The 18,347-nt window shown below is 39.6% G+C and overlaps 1 protein-coding gene across 1 annotated transcript in view; it reads left to right on the top strand.

The window, feature by feature from the left end:
* TG (thyroglobulin) overlaps positions 1-18,347 on the top strand; it is a 162,912-nt gene that overhangs the window by 59,968 nt on the left and 84,597 nt on the right. The window contains exons 30-35 of the mRNA XM_064507891.1: positions 67-204; positions 433-606; positions 1,566-1,677; positions 2,228-2,307; positions 3,931-4,074; positions 7,110-7,175. Coding sequence (XP_064363961.1) covers positions 67-204; positions 433-606; positions 1,566-1,677; positions 2,228-2,307; positions 3,931-4,074; positions 7,110-7,175 — 714 coding nt within the window. The remainder of the gene's footprint in view (positions 1-66; positions 205-432; positions 607-1,565; positions 1,678-2,227; positions 2,308-3,930; positions 4,075-7,109; positions 7,176-18,347) is intronic.

Genomic DNA, 18,347 nt, shown 5'->3' on the forward strand with positions numbered 1-18,347 from the left:
TAATTCCAGCTTGTAATTAAGTTTTTGCAGATTTGAGCTTTTTTTTGTTTTTGTTTGCATCTTTAGATTCCACAAAAGATCTTTTCTACCTAATGGACAACACCCTGATACGAAGTGACCAAAACTCTTCTCTCCCTCACCAGCAGTATTGGGTCTTCAGGCAGAAGTATTCAGCGGAGAAGGCTATGCTTTGGTGTCTCACACGTAAGGAATCCTGGAGGCAGTTATTCTGTAGGATAATAAGGGAATAATAATTAATTGAAGTCTTTCACTAGGTATTATAATCTTGCCCTGCAATATAAAAATACTAATGAATGCTGTCACTAACAGTCATTTACTGATTGATAGCATTATTGTAGTAAAGACGTGAAGAGGGATAGAGGGGGAAGAAGCATAGCTGTGTTTCTAATACTCAGTGCCTTTGCCTTCTAGGTTGTGCTCAAGAAGAGTTTTGTCAAATAGCAGATCTTCAAAATGCCACAGACACTTACTTTGTGTGTATCCTGTATCCAGAGGCTCAGATTTGTGACGATAACATTGATCAAATACCTGAAAACTGTCGCGCCGTACTACCCTGGCAACCACAAATGGCATATCGTAAAATAGGCAAGTTTGGGGATTTGGATGTATTATATGTGCTGTATCCTTGGCAATGTCAGCCAGTGTGGCTTTTGAGATAGAAAATCTGAATATAAGAATGAGTTTCAGGAAGTGATGGTGCAAGAGAAGGCCAAGTTGTTCTGCATATGCAGTTATCCCCAATTTAGGGAGGCCAAGTGTAGCTTAAATAATCTATGTACCAGAAGATCTCAGATTTTTTCATAATGTGGGTAATATGGGAATGTCATTAGGATGCCTCCAGTCCCGTTTTCTACCATTAAAATTTCCCTGGCAGTTAAGCAATAAGAAAATTGAAAGTATGTTTAGCTGAATGCATTGTTTTTGTTGAATGTCATTCTGTTGTTGTTATTATCTAGCAACTACAAAGTTATAAACACATGAATATTAATTAACCTCTGGTCTTTTAACCCTTGGAGTACAGTGATTTTTCTCATAGAGCTCTTGAGGGGAAACTGAGACAAGCAAGTCTGTTATCACAGGGATCTATACTTTTGTTGCAAAAACCAAGGGTCCTCTGAACTAAGCTATAAAATCTTGTCTTCTGGGGGGAGCCCAAAGTGCAGAACAGATTGAATAATGCATGAACATACACACTGGATTCTCCCAATCTGAAATTGTCCGTCAGCCCTTGGACTGAGTGGGAGGGAGTCATGACAGTAAAGGTCCTTTGGACCTCAGAAGCTGAAGCCCTGAGCTACAGGTCATTCCTTGGCAATGTATTTTACTTGACTGTTAAGGCCTTTGCTGGAAGGATTTTGTTCATCTTCAGGCTTAACTATCAAATGTTTACTCCGGTAGTGTAAAAATAGCTGCTAATAGATTGAGCCTATTGCAGCACAGAAACATAACCTTTGCCCTTACCATGTGATTACTTGACTGGTATGTGAAAATTAGAAGGAAAAGGAAATTTTCTTTTTTTTTTCTCTCTTCTTTTTTCCTCCCAGTAACTCTAGAAAGTTCTGTGAAGAGTTTCTACACACGTGTACCATTCCAGAAAGTAACAGGGATCTCAGTGAGGAATAAGACTGACATGAGCAGCAAAGCTGTTTCTGATGGGTAGGACATGACTATTCCTTTGTCTTTACTGGAGGTTTTATCATGCCTGGAATACCAAGGCCATGCTGTGCACATTAAGAGAATCAGACATATTGATCCAAGAACAGCATTATGTTACAGTATTTGACAGAGAAGAAAAAGCATACGATTTTAAGGAAATTTATAATTCAGGTATAAATAATAATGCATATAATTAACAATTGCATGAATTACTTTATACTTATGCTACAAAATTACTTATTGGCCAATTATGTGTGTCAGCAATAACACATCAAACTATGCTGATATTTATGGCAGATATCAAAATACTCTTCTAAATTATTAGAGGTAGTCTCACAAATATATGTGGTTTGAATGGGGACTTATCTACAAACAGGAAAGGTATTGAACTCTTGCCTATACAGTACAAAGAACCATAACTCTTATTGCAAAAGGTATCTCTGCATGTTCTTAGTGTCTCCCCCCTTGCACAACATCCTCTCTTCCCCTTTCTAGGTTAGTGATAGCCTTTTAGTGATACTAAAACTAATGATGTTTTTTTCTTTCCCAGCTTTTTTGAGTGTGAGCGTTGGTGTGATGCTGACCCTTGTTGCACAGGATTTGGGTTTTTTAATGACTCCCAGCTGTCAGGTATTTTTCACTGTTGCTGTATTTTTATTTTAAATCATCTTAGTATTTCTTCACTCCAAATTTTACCATTCTCTTCCTGTGACAAGGATAAGAAAAGCACTTTAAAAGCATCTTTGCAGCAACTTCTTGAGTTATCAACCCTTTCTAGGAGTTCAGCCCAATGATGTGCTCAAAATCTCAGGACATGCAAAGAAAACTTCATGGAAATGGGTCCTTAAATGGCTGCCACTCTAAAAGCGTAGTACTCAAACCATTAAAACTCTAGAGAGCAGTTCTCATTTATCATACCCTCCTCCAAAATGTTGGCCGACTTCTTTTTGCCTTTTTTTTAAAGCCTAATGGATTTAGAAACACAAATATTACTGAAATTAAATGTTACTGAAATTAAATGCAGGGGAAGCAGTTGATATCCTTGGATGCCTTGGGATATCTCATCTTTTTAGCTTTCTTAGATGTCTGAACTTCTCTGCTCCCAGATTTTGATTTTCCACTTGGGGAAGAAGGATTGCAGAGGGATGGAGGTTGTCTATCCCCTCCCCTTAGTATCTTAGCTATTTAAGATGTCCCATGTAGTATTCCCATTCCCTCTGACTGAGGGAATCAGATTTTTAAAAGTATGTGTGACTTAGGAGTCATTAGAAAGTTGAACAAAAACACATTCCACTTGTCTGAGATGGCTAAGTTAAGGATGTTGCCACCATATGCTCCCTGGTATAATCAACAGAGAGGGATATGGGCACCCCTACAGGGTCTTTCAGAGCTTTGACTGAATCCTGTTCTGGAGCTGCTTTTTTCTCCACTGGCTGTAAAGGAACTGGTCAGTCAAAATTTTCACTGATATCCGTGAAAATTGCTCAATATCTTGTAAAATTAGTCCAGTGTGTTTAGGATTGTAATTACTGGAAAATACAAAAAAAAATGCATTCATACCCTTATGCGATGTGAATATGAAGTCTTAACCAAATATGACTTTATGTGTATTTAAACAATTTTAAAATACATCAAGGATTTTAAAACATCCAATGTTGGTAAATGACCATCCAAAATTGGTAAATTGTATATCTGATTAAGTATTTCTTTAACATCTTGAGACATCTAATCCTGCCACTAGTATAGTCAAGGGAGCTTTCATTAGTGATTTTAACATGAGCTAAAATAAATCTTTATTAAAGATACTCACTGTGATTCCAACTTCCTTTTATTTTTTATTTTTATTTTTTTGGTAGAGAAACAGCTATACTATCTTTTTGAAAGGGCTATGCTTCAATACACTTGCATTAACCAAAAAAAAGGATTGTTTATACTAGAAGAGGTCCTGATTAGGGAACAGGATGTTGCAAATTTTTGCTCAAGGGAAATACTTCCAGGGACCTTAGTGGGTTGTAACATCAGAACCCATGCCATTCCCATTTAAACTAGTGGGATTTTTTGAAACTATTTTCAACAAGTCAGACTTTGCCCTGAATGACAACCTTTGAGGTATCTTTCCACCTTTGTTTTCTAGGTCAGTAGAATTTTCTTTTAATACTTAGTGGAACCATGCTGTATTCTTTTTCTGTAGAATACTATCCAGAAAATAAAACTTGCCCCCATTGTTTCTAAAACTATGTATTTCCCTGGCAGGGGGAAGGATTGTGTGCCTGACCCTGAACAGCCTGGGAATCCAGATGTGCGCTGAGGACACAAGAAGTGCTTGGCAAGTCTCAGACTGTACTGGGCCAGATGCAGCAGTCAGAATACATCCATTTGGCTGGTACCAAAAGCCTGGTAAGCAATGCAGGGGACATGGCATTTTTGACTAACTTCCACACATTGTTATTTAGCTTCAGTGTACAGAAACTTCAGCTTTCAGATGGTGGACCCATTTTGTAAGGATTCCAATCAATGCAGGAAGAAAAAGGCCTTCCATCGGATATTTCAAAGGAAATAGAAAAGGCAACTGAGTATGGGGGGAAGGTGCATTTTTATCTCCATTTTTACATATAAGAAATTGAAATACTTCAAAGAGATGTATAATTGACTTTCTTAGATTGCATGGGAGACTTGGGACCAATCTCACTTGTTACACTCCACAGTCTTAGTCAAGGGCTTGTTCTTTGTTTCTCACTGCTTGGCTTGTGGCTTACCGGTCTGCAGGGATGGGTTGTTTCAAAGATTTGGTTTTTGTTATGAAAATTAAAATTAATTTTTGGCCAATTTGGTAAAAGAAGGATTGATACCACAGTCTAATGTAGCACTGTATCATTCAAGCAAAAAGAAGACATCACGTGTTTGAACAAAAGCAAAGTTATGAGAGGCAAGGCTATTTCTTGAATAGGAATCAAAATAATCAGAACTGGTCAAAGTGAATTTTATTTATCATAATGGAAAAAAAGACTCCATTATTTTGAAAAATTTCAATGAGTTTGTCAGGTTTTCATTAGAAGAAAAATAATAATGAAAAACCCCGGCCCCTCAACTTACTGCTAGGTATAAAACTAAAAATAAAAAAAAAGGGAAACATTTTTGATCTATTGACAAATGATTTCTCTTCCTTTGGTTTTCATCGAGAACTTAAAAGTGTATGAAATAGAAATTGTCTTGGAAAATTTTTTATTAATTCAAGAATTTATTTTACCAAGAGAAATAAAAATAAATGAAGGGAAGAAATTTGAGTTAGTAATAGCAAAGGTCAAAACCTCAAGCTAACAGGTAATATGAAAATGTCATTTATTATAGTTCTCTGTCTGTAGAGAGCCATTAAGTATTATTTATTTCATTTTTGTTAAGGAAGTAAAATATGAAAAAAAGCATCCAATTTCATGATAGAGGAGTGGTGCACATGCACAGTCTGAGGTCTGTAGATGTAACAGTAACCGTGTGCTAGAGTATGGACCCTAAAAGTGAAGTGCCAGTATAGTGTTTGTGTCCTGTACAGCTATCACCTCCATGGACAGCAAACTACCACTAAATGGTTTGTTACCCTTTGGGGGTTACTATTCCAATGCTTGACATCTTTTGTGAAGTAGGAGGGTGAAAGTGAGTAAAAGATTTTTACCAGTTGGATTACCTTATTTTTTCTGTTGGGAAACTATGGTTCAGAACCCACACTGTAGCATATTGTATGGTCTAGGGCTAGATCACAGGAATTGTAACTGTAATCCTAATTGGATGCAGCCAGTAGCTTGACAGGGCAGAGTAGAGGCAAGGTGCATTTCCGAGCAGATCTTCACTTGTTTGCAAAGACAACTGATATTCTGAAGGGGGCTGCAGATGTTAAGTGCAATTCTGGATCATCCCCCTTTTCTGTGACTCTTTGGCTGCAGATTCTCCTTTTGGGCCTGTTTCTGTACAAGAGAATAGTTGTACTTAAGTTCTTTTGGGACCTGCCTGTGGGCAGGGGGAGTGAGAGGTGACAAATGGGTAAGAGGGAACAGCGACAGAAAGGCAAAGAGACGGCAGAGGTGGTGACACCCTTCTACTTCTTGGAATCATTTTTCCTCTCATTGGCAAAGAAACAGCTAAAAATAAAGGATGTTGTTGACCTCATGGACAGAGGGATGACAAAGCTGAACCAGCAGTGCATGCAAAAGAGGGAGCGTGAGGAGAGACTCGGTGATGTTTCCTTATCTAGTAAGGAAGCTTCAGATGTGTTTCCACCATAGCATGTAGCAAGCACAGATGGTTATGCAAATAAAGATATTTGTAGACAAAAATTTGTATCAGTTGTGCTGGTGTGTTGTGGTTCTGGGAACCAGGAAGAGGAACGATGAAAGCTCTGAGCCTGAAAGGGAAAATGAGTGAAATCTGAAGAAGGAATTTACTGTAGCTGGTGGGAGGTTTGCATAAAGCAGGGCCTTCGGTTGTAGTCCACTGTTATTTGTTGTAGAAAGGGACTTGTCTCTGCATTTCATAATACGTTAAATTGTCTTGTGAGCTGTCTGACTGCACAGCTCCGCTCACTAACAATTTGACTCGGTACATATAGGCATGGTTGCAGTTCAGTCAGTGAAAATCATATAGTAATATTTTAAAGAGAGTTCTGGATTGTCCTAATTCTTCACTTCTGTCAATGTAAACAGTTAAACTCTTGAATTTTAAAAATTCTTATTGTACATGGGCAGTATGAAGTGGAAGAAGTGGACAAAGAATCTGATTTGTCTTCAGCTTTTGTGAGATGGTAATTTACTTTTGTCTCAGGTGATTTATAACTGATTTAATTAAGCAAAGTGTTTTCCCTCATGCATTCATATTTTGTAAACTTCTTATCTGTAATCTTAAAGATACAAAACGTACCTAATGTTCAAGGGAAACATTAGCAATTGAGGACTTTCATGTGTGAAAATATGGAAGTTTTTTTTTAATTTTACTTTTAAAAGTTTCCTACTGGAAACGATCTTTTTTTAATTCTCCGATTGAGAAGTTCTGGTTTCCTTATCAAGAAGCAGAGTAAGTCTTATGTCTCTTGTGATGTAGGAGACCAAATGTAGACTGGGGCATGGTGGAGGGAGACCCCCCCCCCAAAAAAAAAAAAAAAAAAAAAAAACCCAAAACCTTACATGGTTCTTGCTACCTTACAAGGGTACTTGTAGGAATGTTTATAAATGCATAAATTGAGGGAAGCATGGATTGGTATACTGGTGTACCAGTCAAAAAGGGCTAGATATCAAGGCATCCTCAGATCCTGACTGATGTTTTTTGTGGGGAGAAGATGCAACTTTCATATCCCAGAAGTGATATTCGCAATACTGAAATATAGATTAGATTTTAAACCTACAAGCATAATTGTTTTCAGATGTTTTATGTTTCTTTTCTACTTTTAGCTGACTTGAAGAACACCATGATTGACCTGTGTCCACCTGTTAGTTTACCTTTCAGGCCAGAAAGTGGTAAGTGTACTTCTGTATTAAGCCAAAGAAAAGGAAACATCCTGTATTTTGTGTGTGTTGGTAACAGATCACTCTATAATGTAATGGTTGTGTCGTCCCAGGTTTATTCATTCAGTTGCAGCGTATGTTCTTTTTATTAATTGTATATCATTTAAACTAAGGAATATGACATAAGGCTGGCCTAATCTCTCTCAAACTCACTGCCCCAAGAGGTTACTGAGGCTGGATATTTGGCAGGACTAATGGAGAAATTTATCATTTGTAAGAGTAGATGTCACAGGCTATGATTTAAAATAGATATAGCTCTTTATATCTAAATGCGATGGCTAGTGACAAAGATCAGTCAATGGGAACTTCCCCAGTAACCAGTTACCGCATTATTGTCTACTGTAGGGTATCTAGCACCTTTCCTTTAGCATCTGGTGCTTGTCAGGGGCAGGATGTCAGATTAGATAAACCACCAGCAATGTTTGTCAGTATGTGCTGCAGATTTTGCTGTGCGTAAGGAGTGACAACACGTTTTCAACTGAATACAATTGCAATAGAGATGCAAAGTCAAATTTAGCAAATCTATTTTTCGCCTTAAAAACTTCACGTATAAAAAGGAAGATGATAGAAAACAAAATTCCTCTAGAAATTAATGAAGTTTCATACCATAACTGGTATAATTGGTGTAGAGCAATGATGAACTCTACTGCCTGTAGTGCTTTTTGGTGATTTTCTGCAAGGATGAGAATATTATCTTAAGGACTGTTCAGAGCTGAGTCACAAGAAGCATCATATTTGAATTGTGTTGAGTGCCACTTTTGAAGAGAAAGCTTGCTACGACATTTTTTTTTAATCAGGAAGAAAATTTATTTCAGTCTTGCAGTAAATGAATCTTACAATACTTGTACGTGTTATTTTAAAAGTTGGTGGATCCTCTTAACAAATGAAATTTAACTGCTATCTTTCAGGGCTTTGTGTTTATTGCCCCCTAAAAATGTATGCAAATTATCAACAGCTACAGGCTTCCCTCATGTGTCTTTTTCGTAAATACGTCGCATGTCTGGTAAATGCCGTGTGTAACGGAAAGGAAGGAGGTTGACTAGTCATTGTGTAACTCAATCTGGGAAAGCAGCACTGATAGTGGAGTGACCTTTGGGTTAGAATCCTAAAATTGAGGATTCTCATCCATCTCTTGATTATCTTGTGGATCGTGAGCAAGTCTTTTAATCCACTTGCTTCTGTCTTTTTCCTTAAATGAGATACCACTTAGCTTACAGGAGGTAGTTAATATTTGCAAAGCATTCTCAGTATTGAGTTTAGGATTTACTGTTAACCGGATTATCTTTTTATCCACAGTAACCAGCAGAGATTGTGTTCAGACAATTCGTATTTATTAGTAGAATATGTTTTGTAATAATCACTTTAATGTAACAGAAGGAAACTCCCTATCCTTATAAGTAAGGGTGTGTGGTTTGGTTTTGGGGGTTTTTTTGGCTGTTTTTTGTTTGTTTTTTGAAATGCCTGAACGATCTAGCGGGCTAGCATGTAGGCTGGACAATTCTATTCCTTTGCAAATTATTTTTCCTATGAAACATAGAAAACTGCTTTATTTAAAGTTTCTTCCTTCCTATGTGAAGGTTAGTGCTAATTTTGTCTTCTGCCTTTTATGTTTTTCTTTAAGTGTAGAAAAATAGTGACCTAAGCAACACTTAAGGAAATTATGCTTTTATATGTCACATGCTTTTTACTCTGAATTCTGTCCAGAACTTAGCCACAGGTACCTGTCTTAACCTTAGTAGGAATCTCTCATAAATTGCATCCATTTCCAGGTTGTCTTTCCAAATGCAGAGCAGAGCAGTCTTGTAAAGGTCTGGTTAACCGCTCAAGAGAATAGAGCCCCCCACAAAGAAGCAGGATTCTGAGTTAGAGCAGTTGTTCTGAGGAGAACAGACTGGAGAAGTTGCTGAATTATGAAGAGCAACAAGTCTGGATGTCAAACTAGTACCAGTGCTTTTACTTATTGTGTTCTTTGTTTCTCTATCATGAATGTGTGCACCACTGCATTCAAAATGCATCTGGGCACCATCTGTCCCTATGTTCTGCCTCATTTTTATAGTAGACTTACCAGTGTGATTATTTAGGTCGGATTGCCATCTCTGTTGCATTGTCAGAGATTGTCAAGATTTTTGAAAAACATTGCTTCCAAACTCTTTAGATCATATGTATTATATAGGCTATAGCATATTAATGGTTTTTTTGCACTGGGCATCATAGAAAAGTTAGCAGCCATGGAAGCTGCTGCATTGTGGTATTGTTTGTACAAGGGAAAAAAAATGTAGTGACTCTTGTGGTAACCAGGTGGTGAGCGTGAGAAAATGTCATTATTTAAAGGGAACTTTTGTGTGTGTGTGTGTAAATGTGTGTGTGTATGTGTGCGCACATATAGAACTTTCCATCAGAAGATGAATTTGAATATTTTACCGGAAGGTTTGGTGAAATACTGAAGTTAATGTTATGTCTGCTCTAGAGTCTGCGTTTAGGAACACAGTTAAAGCCTACATTTTAATAGACAGCTGCATTTGACTGCTTCAGTTTCTAGTTATCCAACTTGAAATGCTCAGGGCAGAATGCTCAGCACTCTGCTTCATCCCATTTGGAGCTGGGGTACAGAGCACTCCTCCATTGCAGCTCTGTGGCATTTCCAACCCCCTGACACATTGTGAAGAAATCCAAATTAGCAGGCTCTTCTGAAAGCATAGGCCTTGTTAGCTGTTCGAAGTTTGTAGAGCAAATCAGTGACTGAGAAGGAAAGTAACCATTATTATTTTCAGTCCCACGTGAAGTAGATGCTTTTCTTGTTTTACGCAGCATCTTCTTGATAGGAAAAATAAAAGCATGTAGGACCATTGAACAAAATAGCCTCAACAAGAAGGACTTCTAGAGGTCTTTCAGCAACAAAAGGAAGACTAGGGAAAATATGGGGCCTGCTGTGATGACAAAGGACGTGCAAAAGGCCTCAGTCTTTACTGGTAAGACCAGCATTCAAGAATCTCGGGTCCCTGAGACCAGAGGGAAAGTCCAGAGCAAGGAAGACTTACCCTTGGAGGAGGAGGGAGGAGGAAGTTAGAGAACATTTAAACGAACTGGATGTACAGGTCCATGGGCCTCAGTGGGATACATCCACAAGTGGTGAGTTATCTTTGAAAGGTTGTGATGATTGGGTGAGGTCTCTGAGGAGTGGAAGAAAGCATATCTAACTCATGCTTTCAAGAAGGAGGATCTAGGGAACTACAGTCTGTCAGCCTCACCTTATTTCCTGGGAAGGTGATGGAGCACATCCTCCTGGAAACCATTTCCAAAGATATTAAGGAGAAGAAGGTGATTGGGAGTAGTCAGCAAAATTTACGAAGGGGAAATCATGTCTGACCAACCTTCTACAATGAGATGACTGTCTTGGTGGATGAGGGGAGAGCACTTGTCATTGTTGATCTTGACTTTATTGAGGCTTTTGACACAATCTCCCATAATATCCTCGTAGCGAAACTGATGAAGCATGGGTTAGGTAAATGGACAGTGAGATGGACTAAATACTGGCTGAACTGCGGGCTCAAAGTGTTATCATCAGCAGCGTGAAGCCCAGCTGGAGGCCAGTCCCTAGTGGTGCCTGCAGGGTTGATACTGGGGTCAAAATGGTTTAACATCTTCATTAACAACCTCGACAAAGGGGCAGAGTGCAGCCTCAGCAAGTTTGCAACCAATACAAAGCTGAGTTGAGTGGCTGATAAACCATTGCTATGTGCTGCCATTCAGAGGGACCTCAACAGGCTGGAGAAATGGGCAGAGAGGAACCTCATGAATTTCAGTAAAGGGAAATGCAGAGTCCTGCACCTGGGGAGGGATAACCCTATGCACCAGTACAGGATTGTGTCTGATTGTCTGGAGAGCAGCTTTGCAGAGAAGGATTTGGGGGACCTAGAGGGGACAGAAAGTTGACATGTGCCAAACATGCCCTTACGGCAAAGCAGGCCAACAGCATCCTGGGCTGTATTAGGCAGAGCACTGCCAGCAGGTTGAGGGAAGTGACCCTTCTCCTTCACTCAGCACTGGTGAGGCCCCCCTGGAGTGCTATGTTCAGTGCTGGGCTCCCGAGTACACGAGAAACATGGACTTACTGGATTGAGTCCAGTGAAGGGCCATGAAGGTGATTAACACACTGGAGCATCTCTTATGTGAGGAGAGGCTGAGAGAGCTAGGATTGTATAACCTGGAGAAGAAAAGATAAGAAGAAGGTTCTTTTTGAGGAATGCCGGACACCCAGAAAAAAAGCCAGTTCGTTTAATACTGGCTCCACCTTCCCGACCCTTACAGAAGGATCAGATCAGATTTCAGCCTCTCTGAAGTGTCAGTAGAATCCCCCTGCCCTGGAGATGATAAAACGACATTTTTATAAATTGTAAAAATTCTTCATTTTTACCATAAACAGCCAGGCTGGAGAACACTCTTAAAAACATAATTTTATGGCTCAGAAAGCTTTCTGTGTGCCAGTTTGTTCTGCAGCAAAGTCAGCTCTCCTGCTACTAAATCATCTTTGGACTGTCACCAGGTCTGGACTTGTCTCACTTTTACATTGTTTAAGGATCTCACTGTTGTTTGTTTGTTTTAAGCTTGGTTATCCAATCCTTCCCTTAACTGCCCAAACTTAGAAACAGACAGTTAGAATTATTTAATTTATCCTAGTATTTGACTGAAAGCAGAAGTCCTCAGAGCTGAGGGGCTGCAAGGCACTTTCCACCCCACTTCATCTCGTTGCATGCAAGGGGGAGTTCCATTGCTGTCACTATACTTTTAAAAGGTGAAAGTCGAGACCAGATTTTTTGGGCTCACTCAGGTTATTTCTTAGATGTTTCCCTGGAATGCCCCCTAAATAAACTAAGCAAGAATATATATTCAATTTCCTTCAGTTGCCTGCTCTGGGTTTATGAAGCTGTTCATGAACAGAGATCCTCATAAAACCTCTTGGCCTTTGAATCTGCGAGGGCAAAAGTAATTTTCAGTAGGAGCGTCTTTTCATGCCCTGTCATAGAGCAGCACACAGCCGCCGGGGAAACAGAGAAAACCCCTTGCCCCATGCCACACTAGCCTCAGGAGAAACACAAAAAAGAGAAGGCAGAAGGTCCTCCCTCTTCTTTGCCTGCTGCCAGGTGATTTTCACAGTAGCCCACCTTAGCCCTGGGATCCCTTTCCCCAGCCCAAGGCTCCCTCCTGCTTGCATTCCCCAGGTTATTTGCCTGACAAGCAGCTCTGCTAGAGGATTTGATCACTCATTAGATGCTCCATTAACCCACAAAGGGGGAATTAGGTGCTCTGTAGTGGCTGCAGGTCACAAGGGCGAAGAGCTGCATGCTGTAGTTCATGCCTTTTGGCCAAATTCTTTTTGTTTTGTTATTGCTTAATCTTTCTCTTTTTTTTCCTTTTTTCTTCCCCAAATCCTTTCTGATACCAGGATAAACTCTGTAGGAGAGATTTTCTTGGTCACTAAACACTAGTGCATTTAACTGAATGTGGTTTTCAGGCCTTATTTGTTTTTTGTATTTCTATCATAAGGAGCAGAGCACGGTCCTATTTTTCTGTTACGATTTCCCCATAGATTGTTAGCTGAAAAATAATGCGTGAAAAATAGATACATTGAGCAGACTGGGAAAGTCCTACTTGTTACATCTGGAGCATTTTTTCCCCTGAAGGAGTTAACATACTGTGGTGACGACAAGTGCGGAGCCATCTGTGGCAGGTTTCAGGTATGCCTTGTGACATTTAAAGATGGGAGCACAGCTGTTATTTTAAGACTTCCCATGTTAAAAATGCTAAATAGAGCCATGCTGTAGTTTGATTTACTTATGCTGGTGTGTAAATAATGACTCCATGAAGTTCTGAGAGTATGGAGGAATGGTAGTGTAAAAAGGGAAATGGTCAGGACCTATAATTATGTTTGAGATACAACTTTCTGCAGCCAGTTAAGGCACAAGAAGATAGGCAATGTTTTTGCATGAGAAATTCTTTATTTCTTGGTATCTTGCAGTTGTATTGTACTGTTATTCAAACAGTTTGTGTACTAGGATTTGAGCTGTGGAATTTTTTTTTATGTCCTTACAATTAAGATTGAAAAAATAAAAGAATCTGTGAAGCATCTCACCTGGCTTTTTTGAAAGAAGTATGTGTGCTTAAAGTGAAATGGAGAGCCAGGTATATGGAAGAGAGAAATAACACTGTTGTGCACCTTCAGTGTTTACACTTTATTGTGAGATTTATGAATTGTATACAATAATTGTCCAAATTTTAGTCAGCATTTGTCTGTCTTCAGGTTCTTAATTTTAGATAGGATATAGCTGCCTTTTTTAGATTTGGCAACTGCTAGTAGACATTGTCCCTTAAAAAGTGGCAAAGTGGTCCCTGCCACTGTAGATTGTATACAGAAACATGTTGAGGGATCTTATGGGGTCAGCTCCTACTCTGTCCAAAATCAAGTAATTTATTGAGAAACCATGGATGAAATGATGTGTTAAGCCCTTCATGTTTCTGCCTTCTGTGATCCTCTAATGATCAATGATTAGTCCCCAGTGGCAGGACTGAGCAATAGCTATGGGATTTTCCTACATAGCCTGACGGAAAATTTTTTGCCGTCTCAGTGCGTGGTATTTCCAGTCACAACAGAGATGCTTATGGTGATATACAGGTGCTGCAGCTTGTGGTCAGCTGAGGAAGCCCTCTGTCTAGCTCCCAACCAACCTGAGTGAGGTGATGGAGGATGGTACAAAGTTCAGGGGGATGGAGCACCTGATGTCCTCTCCCACCTTCCCAACAGTTCTCCGAAGACCATAAACACACTCATATCCCACCAATGTGCAGCAGAGTACTAGAATGGGGGTTAAATACTTTGCCAAGTGGATATTATCCTTTGGGATATGGACTTGCCATAAAGGAGCCTTGCCCTGGGCTCCTCTGCCCACAAGCTTGTGTTTTGCCTGACGGCTTCTGAAACTGGTTTGGAAAGTTTCTCGTTATGCTAATAGGCCTAGGAGAAGAGATTGGGAGGCTTTCCAGGAGCAGCTTGATATCAAGTCAGAAATGGGATGCTGTGAAAGTAGAAACTTATTCTACAAAATATATTTTCCTGTGTTGCTCATGTAGCTGAGTGTGCTGATAAATAGCATCATTTGTTCTCATGCTTCCCCCAATACTGGGGATGTGTCAGAGAGTTCTTTGTGAAACAAAGACAGTGTTTTTCATCAATTCTTTGATGCACTTGATTGTGGCTAAGCTACAGGTACCGCTCTACAATGCCCCATGCACAGCATACAGGACCTCTGCTGCAGAACCTATCCTTGGTCTTAAGTCTGCTTTTTATCCTGCTTGTAAAGAAAAAGGCAGTTTACTTTAAACCTGGATAAACATCTGGTACATTTATATTGTTATTCTATACTATTTACTATAATCGGCACGACTGAAGGAGGCAGGAGCATGCATTTCACATCAGCACAGTAAGGTTACTCGGTGCTAAAGACCATAAATGACATGTTTGTTAGTTTGAGACATGCTTGTCCCAGAGGTGTGATTATAGTTATTATGTGGAGGGTTAAGAAAATGGCTCACTTTGGATTATTCAAATCTCAGTGGACTGACAAAAATGGGAAGCAACTATAATTCAGAATGGGTATATTTTCTGCAGGTCCAGTCTGAATTGATGATGTATTGTGGGTTTTTTTCCCCCCCCTCTTTTGGAGACTGCTGGTGTACAGACAGGTTAGCAATCTTGATTGGAAAGAACTTTAAACTCTAAGAATATAAAACAGCGTATGAATTCAGTCTGTAAGCATGTTTTTGGCTTGGCTTAGGGAAAATAAATAAGACTCTCAAACTTTAGAATTAAAATAAAAATTTGTCTTTCAAACAAATTACACATGCTGGATCCAGAAATCTGATTTATGTACCTCTGTAACCACTTCATGAGTTTTCTTCTAAATCTAACTTGTTTTTATTACACTACTGTATCTCTCTTTCCTTATATCAGATGTCATATTTTCCAGTGAACTGACCTCTCTCTGCTTCTGCTAAAATCAACGATGAAACTTTTGCTGGCCTTATGAAAGGGATTTTATTACGTAATTGCCTGTGATAGTGGGAGGCTGGACTCCATGACCCCAGGAAATTTCTTCTAGTCTTGTGATCCTGTGACTTGAGTGGGAGCAGCGAGAGGCCAGTGGGAGCCCTTCTGCAAATCCAGTCCCCAACCTTGCCTACCCAAACAAGAACATCTGGAAGAGAGAAGCTCTCTGTATGGGGCATCTATAATTTTGCAATAGAAGTTACAGGGCTGGCTGGATTCAGAGTACTATAATTATCCAATAAAAGCAGTTGCCAGAATGCGGTTTGGAAGGGCAGAGTCTAACCTATATATGAACCAGAAGCGTCTTCCAGCCCATCAGGTGCACTGTGCATTTTCAGTAGGGTAGTGCCAGTCTAAAGCCATGTGCCTTGAGAGTTGTTTCTAGATGAGACAAGTTTAGATCAGCCACAGAACAATTTTGTTTTGCCCCTATGATGAAGTGGGTGTGTATGACCTGCAGATGCTGCTGCATCTACTGCCGAGTGGGAGAAGGGGAGGGAGGAAACAACTGAGCGGCAAAAAGCTCTTCTTGCAGCTAACTGCTAGCTGGCATTGTCCATGGCGGTGATGGCTCTGGGTGAAAGGGACTTGGCCTGTCATTGAAACAAGCTTTAATGTTTCTGTGTTCGTCCTATCAGGGATCAGCAGAGCAGAAGATTGGAAAGGGGTAACACTGGAAGTCATCAGAATAAAATAAATATCTTTTAACGTAGAAACTGGAAACAAGCAGCTTGTGAGCAAACGTAGAACAAATTGCCTGTGCCTAATAATGATAATGTGCACTCACAAGCTCCCTCTGAGCATCTTCAAAATATTTTAATAATGGTAAACTTTAGTGAAATAGATATAGGAGGCCACATTCTTCTTTGAAGTGTCAATGGTGTAAATCCAAGGAACTTATTTTGCTTTTGTGGAATCCTTTTGAATTCTTTTCCTGATAAAGTAGAATTTAGCTCATCAAGAATGCCTATGAATGTATGACACATGGTGGAACTGAGAGATATGAAAATTATATGATTTACCCAAGGTCATTTGGTGAGTCAGGGGAGCTATGGGAATAGACTTGGTCCAGGGAAAATATCTTCCAAAACCACTGATGCACCCAGACTTGTTGACTTGCAATGGAATTCAGACAAAGCTCTTTCTTAAAGAACATAACTAGTAATTTGAAGCTTTGTGTCTGAACCCAGACAGGTTATTTATTCCAGCAGTAGAGGACACCAGTTATTAGTACTGGACACAGTGCAGGATGTCAGCGTTGCTGTTATGTAAAAAACATAGTTTAAAGCATGTTGCTAAAATTCTTCTCTTGCTTATGTATTTTGCAAAAAAAATTAAATATTAATTGAAAACAAAAACCATCAAGATATAATCTGGAAGAGTAAAATTTGGGGATATGATAGTGCAGACAAACAACATCTGGAGAAAACTTAATGGTTAATTCTCCATTACTTAGGGACTTGATTTCATGTTTAAGCATCTTTCTAAATAAATGCTGCAAATTCTCAGGTTAGATGAAGAAATTATATAACGAGGTCAGATTAGATGGATTTAAAATAGTGATGAAATGATTGGCATCATGAAATGTAGGAATTTCCACATGACTTAGAACACCATGTTCCTCCAAAGTAAGTGAATAGTCAGTGCTTAAGGGATAGACAAAAAATAAATTGCAGTAGATCTGTTGCATAAATCAGGCACTGAGTGCAGGATCTTTTTTCCCTTACTAATTCAGAGGTCTTCTGCTTGTAGTGTTGATGATGACTTTGCTACTTTATGATGTGAAGTAAACACATAGTCTTTTAGTATATAACAGTACAGTACCAATTTAACATTTATTTCTGCATAGCTGGAGACTTTCAGCCCCTATCTCTTGGAAGAATTTCCCCCATATATAACAGGAGTGATACGATTTCAGAGTGTGTTGAAAGGACCAGTGAAATCCAGTGCTGCTTTCAGCTGCCTGTTCACAGCTGCGTCAGGGCTGGGCTGTTTGGGAAAGCATATGGGCTACAGGAGGTAGGTTCATCACTCCATGAATCCGTTGGGTGTTATCTTTTGCAAGGGTGAGAGCAAAGAAGCTTCCCAAGTTTCTGAGGCTAAAGAAACCACCATGGCAATGGTGGTAGCTCCTCAGTTCTTGTCCTCTGGGTATCACCTATGTCAGGCACTTGCACTTCCTTGGGAAGGATTTACCTCGCAATAGCAGCCTTTTAGCATCAAGGCAGAGACCTGAGCTGTGGCAACTCTCCTGTGTCATTAATTATATAGTGAATTATTTAGAATAAAGTAATTTTAAAATCTAATTTGGTTGTTGCTGTTCCCTGCCTATTTGCCCAAGGAACGGTACAGCCAGGCTAGTCTGTGGTCTGTTTTGTGTCTTGGTTCTCATCAACTGGAAAAGTATGTCAATGCCAGGATTTCCAGATTGCAGGGAGAGCGTGCCACAGTCCTGACTCTGTGAACCCCAAACCTCAGCTTAAGACTTAGTGTTGGATGGTATGGTCACAGCTGTCTTCCCATGAGGAGGGGGAGGAAGGAAACTTTGGCTATCTGCACATCGCCCCATTCTCACAAGACTAAAACCAATCCTTAATGAAATGGACAGTCATAACTTTTACATCTGCTTGGCAAATGAACTGAAATAACAGGCAAGATCTGTTCACCAAGAATAGTAAGCCAACAGCTGACTCAGCTCTGTCCTCACCCGGCAATTATACAGCGAGGGTAACGCCAGCCTCCCATGTAGGACGCAGCAGGCTGCGTTAGGGCCCTTTTTCTTTTAAGAGAGAAACTGGAATAATTAAAGGTCCATAGCCTCCTTTCTACAAAAAAAAAAAAAAAAAAACCAAAAAACAAAAAACTTCTCTGTGCAAACTTGAGAGGCCTAGAGATATTTTATCTATGTGTGGGAAAAGAATATGGCATTTTTTTGACATGCACTGTAGGACAGAATAAGTTTTGCTGAATACCAGACTCAACGTGCATTTTATATATACATATATATATATACACACACACAC

This window comes from Dromaius novaehollandiae, chromosome 2 (genome assembly GCF_036370855.1).
Source record: "Dromaius novaehollandiae isolate bDroNov1 chromosome 2, bDroNov1.hap1, whole genome shotgun sequence".
In the NCBI taxonomy this organism is placed as follows: Eukaryota; Metazoa; Chordata; class Aves; order Casuariiformes; family Dromaiidae; genus Dromaius; species Dromaius novaehollandiae.